Source organism: Chinchilla lanigera, unplaced genomic scaffold (assembly GCF_000276665.1).
Source record: "Chinchilla lanigera isolate Chin_1 unplaced genomic scaffold, ChiLan1.0 scaffold00015, whole genome shotgun sequence".
NCBI classification, from domain to species: domain Eukaryota; kingdom Metazoa; phylum Chordata; class Mammalia; order Rodentia; family Chinchillidae; genus Chinchilla; species Chinchilla lanigera.
The window spans coordinates 15,849,593-15,854,199 of record NW_004955416.1 but is presented as its reverse complement, the minus strand read 5'-3'; the positions used below and the strand labels follow the sequence as shown (position 1 = coordinate 15,854,199).

The 4,607-nt window shown below is 43.4% G+C and overlaps 1 protein-coding gene and 1 pseudogene across 2 annotated transcripts in view; both read left to right on the top strand.

Moving 5' to 3' along the window:
• The window catches only part of Fanci (Fanconi anemia, complementation group I), a 69,122-nt gene that overhangs the window by 3,734 nt on the left and 60,781 nt on the right, over positions 1–4,607 (top strand). For both annotated transcript variants that reach the window (XM_005381555.2, XM_013512604.1), the window contains exon 2: positions 720–822. In XM_005381555.2, the coding sequence (XP_005381612.1) occupies positions 739–822 (84 nt within the window). In that variant the 5' untranslated portion in view covers positions 720–738. The remainder of the gene's footprint in view (positions 1–719; positions 823–4,607) is intronic.
• LOC102030076 lies at positions 1,808–3,671 on the top strand (annotated as a pseudogene).

Here is a 4,607-nt window from a genome sequence, read left to right as displayed (position 1 = left end):
AGGCTGGCCTTGAGCTCCCTTTGTAGCCCAGGCTGGCCTCGAACTTGCAACGATCCTCCTGCCTCAACCTTCCGAGTGCTGGGATTACAGGTATGTGCCACCATGCCCAGCTCCTTTTTTTTCTTTTTCTTTTCTTTTTTTTTAAGACAAGGTCTTGCTTTATAGTTGAGGCTTGAACTTGCTGTGTAGCCCAGGCTGCCCTTCAACTTGTGTCAATCTTCTTGAGTTCCAGGATTACAGGCCAGCACCACCATGCCTGGCTTTGGGGTTGACTTCTTGACATTTGACCATACTATTATATTTCTAGCCTTGTTGACTTTTTTTAAATACAATTTAATTGACACTTAGCATTTAGTGTTGTTTCTTTTCATTATTTACCAAATATTACTTCATTACATGCTTTTATGTTCTTGTATAAATATTTATAATGTAGTAAGTTGATATACAATTAAATGACAGCTTGGTTTTAAGCAGTATGCTGAATAGATGACAAAAATTTGAAGCCACTTGATTGGAATATAGATTTCTAATAAGGAAATTCTCAAGATTACCTTGGTTAGGATAAGAATCACCTCATACATACTATTTTGTAGTTCTTAACCTATTCATCACCCAATATGTGTTGTCTGTAACAGGTGAAATACTCAAGCAGGGAAGGAAAAATAAGTTTGTTGAGTTCTAGAAGCTTCATCTAGCTTTTAACATTTTTTTCCTTACAGTTTCCTGATAAAAGCAACAATGGACCAGAAAATTTTGTCATTAGCAACAGATAAGACAGTAGACAAACTGCAGAAATTTCTTCAAACCCTGAAAGAAGATGATGTGAGTATTGAGAAGCCTGTTCTGTGAAAAGCACGTGACAGTCAAGCATGATGACAAATTCAAAGGACAGTTGAGAAAGAACTTACTCTGCTACTTTAACTCCACACCATTCTCCTTAGAGATAGGATTTATTTAATCATAGTTCATAGATGTAAAGGAATTGGGAAGTGAGATTGTTACAGTTTGTGTCTGGATATGTCCCCCCAAAGCCTCATGCAGTCATGGGGTGGGCTTCTAGAGTTCATGATTGATTTGTGGTCCAGTGTTGGAATTATGGGTGTGAATGCTACACCTGCCCTGGGCGGGTAGTTTGCATACAGTGTAAGGGAGGGAAAGAGCCTTGCTCTTTGCCACTCCTCCCTTTTTGCTCTTGTTGCTTTTGCTATTTTCCGCCATGAATGGTTGCCCTCTGCCATGTGCACTCTGCCTTGTGCACTCTGCCTTGGAGCCAGCCGAGTATGGACTGAAACCTCCACAAACTGTGAGCTAAATAAACTTCTCTTTCCTTAATTCTGGTTTTTCTCCGGTACCGGGAACCGAACTCACGACCTTGCACTTGCCAGGCAGGCGCTTTGCCGCTGAGCTAAATCCCCAGCCCCTCTTTCCTTAATTCTGGGTGTCAGGTATTTTGTCTCCGCAATGAGAGAAAAGAGACAGGGATAAATGGGCAATTTTAAGGCAATTTTAAGATAAATGGGCAATTTTAATGGGCAATTTTAGAATGCTTTTTATAAATACATGTACAAATGCATATTAGTATACTTTTATGGTCCTTAGACTAGTTCTAGTTGAAGGTAATATCCAGACTGGTTATTGATATGAGGTATTAATTTTGTCTGTTGATACCCTTTCGTTCATTATTTCCATTAAGGCAAGTCATAGGCCAGGGATATAGCTCAGTGGCACAAGCACCTGCTTGGCAAGCACAAGGTCCTGAGTTTAATTCCCAGTACCAAAAAAAAAAAGCAAGTCATGAGCAGCAAAATATTTTTAAAGTATTAGTTAAAGGGAGAACCAAGTTCACCTGCTCAGTTCTTAGCACCACGCTACCACCACTGTGCTTAGAACACGTTCTCAGGCTGCGCCTTGTCCTGCACAGCTGGGTAGGATGCGCACAAACCCATAGCTGCCTGCAGCCTGTTTGTACTGGCTGGCACCCCTGCTAGGCTGCAGCGGTAGGACCCGCACATCCAGCATCCCCTCCACAAATTGCATTCATGGGGTGGAGGGGCCCTGGAAACAGCAGAAAATTAACCACAGCTTCTGACCAAGACTACAGCTATGTGACCGAAGGTAATATCATCTCTACCATTGAGTTTGAATTCAGTCACACCATGGGGAGCTGCTGGCCGCAGGCCACAAGGGCAACCGACTTATCTTCTTCTAGGGGGAACCAGAGAACAAAAAATGTGCCTCTTGGCCAATGCAAGTGCCGCTTCTACACCACTTTCCAGAGCCATGCGCCCAAGTTGGATTATCTCAAGGGCCTGGAGATAGAGGACAAGATCAAAATCAAATGGCTCCCACAGCCTACTTGTTGCTATCTATTGATAAAATCCCAGCAAGTTATGGATGCTCACTCAGTGGGATAAAAGGCCTGAGGGCCACAACGTGATGGACAAGGAGGGGAAGTTGAAGGACCTATTCCCAGTGATGTTATTGCGGGTACCTGTGCTGAAGCCCGTGGACCTGCTGGTGGAGGTGAGCCCAGGGAGGATCTTTGCCAGTGGCCACGCCTACCACATGAGCTCCATCTGCCAACAGTGACTGCAGACCTACATGTCAGCCAACTACCTGGCATCTGGCAGTCAGCAACAGGCGCTTCAATGTGGTGGACATCAAGCTGGCCAACATGGACGTGTTTAGGAGATGGTCACTGTGTCTAGGTTCCACCCTCTACCTCAGAAACCTAGGCATTTACAGCAGCAAGGGCTCCTTACGGCTGTGCAACATGTGGGCAGAACAAACACTCCAAGCTCTTGGAGGAACCCAAGGACCAGCAGCCATTCCTTCTCTGAGAGCACCTCAGTGTTGGATGTGAAGTTCAGCCACAGCAGCCACTACATGTTCACACAGGACTACCTCCAGGACAAAGACAAATTTGACATGTACTAAGGCCCCTACAGCCAAGCTCATGTTGTCCCCAGCACGACCTGGGAATGCAGGCCCTCATCTCCACTCAGCCAGCTTCCCCAGGCTAAAGTTGCTATGGATGTCTGTGATCTATTTAAAAAAGGAAGAAGGGTCCATTGTCAAGCATTTCCCCCAGGGACCCTGGTTTCTGCCTAGGACTGTCACATGAGTGTCTGTTCATTTTAACTGTCCCTAAGTGTCAGGCCCTGTACTGGGACAGAGATAGGTCTGGGATCACCAGCCCCTCAGGTTTTCCTGGACTTCTCTTTCCCCACTCAGAAAGAAGAACATAGTACAAAGCAAGAGTGAAGTCTTTATTGACAGAACAAAGGATACAAAGCCACTCCAGGAGTGGGAGCCCCAGAGCTGGATAAGGGCTCTTTTATAGGGTTGAGGTGGTGGGGTTACCCCACCTAATTGGTTGGTTGGTTGGTTTGCTGGACTGAGAGAGGAACTTGGGTACAAATTGCAACAATTAAGGTAGACAAGAGTCATAAAAACTGCAGATAGCCTGTTATTTACATTCTTGGAACAAAGCAGAGATTTTTCTCTCAAGCTTTAAAGTGTCCCTATCCCTTTTCCAGCTCTAAGGGGTTCCCTGTTCCCCTATAGGTCCTCCCACCATTTCTAGTTTTACCCCTCCCCAAATCTACTAAATAGTATCTAATAGACGCTAAGTAAATCTTTTAAAAGTTGCTCCAGAGCCAGGCATGGTGGCGCAGGCCTGTAATCTCAGCACTTGGGAGGCTAAGGCAGGAGGATCATTGTGAGTTTGAGGCCAGCCTGAACTGCATAGCAAGACCCTGTCTCAAAAAAAAAAAAGTTCCTCTAGTTCTTCCTGGGTTTGTTTGGTTTTTTGTTGTTGTTACTTGTTTCTGTCTTTTTGAGAAAGTTTCACTATGCAGTTCAGCCTGGTCTTGAACTCATTTTATAGCCCAGGCTGGCCTTGAACTTGCATGATCCTCCTGCCTCAGCCTCCCGAGTGCTGGGATTACAGATGGGTGCCACCATGCCCAGTTGTCTTCCTGGTTTTAAAGAACTTTTATCAACAGGATTACTATCTTCTGAACACATCTGTTTTGCCAACATTTTCATTAAAAATTTTATACCTCAAATTGAACACAGGGCTGCGGATGTGTTTTGTCAATAAAATGTTGCAAATATTTCCCTCATTCTTTCATCAATGCAAAATGAACATTTTGGTAGTGATATTCCATGGTCTTACTGTACTTAAAAGTTTTTGTATATGTTAATATTATTGAAAATATCCTTTATCTCTGAAATTCTACATTTTAGAATCCATACAAAAAACTATCTTGGAGTGATCATCTTTTTTAAGATTCGTGTCATTTTACTCCGTCATGATTTTTGTGTTTTAATTGCGTTTACCACTGTATTAATCACCTTTTTGTTCTTGACAGTGTCTCTCAAATGAGCTCAAAGTAAAAAATTACAAAACATTAGCTGGGCATAGTGGCACACACTTGTGATCCCAGTGCTCTGGGGGACTGAGACAGGATCAAAAGCTTGAGCCCAGCTTGGGCAACTTAGTGAGATCCTGTCTCAAAATTAAAAATAGTAAGAGTTGGGGATGTAGCTCAATGCAAAGACCCTGGGTTCAATATGTAGTAATATATATATATATATATATA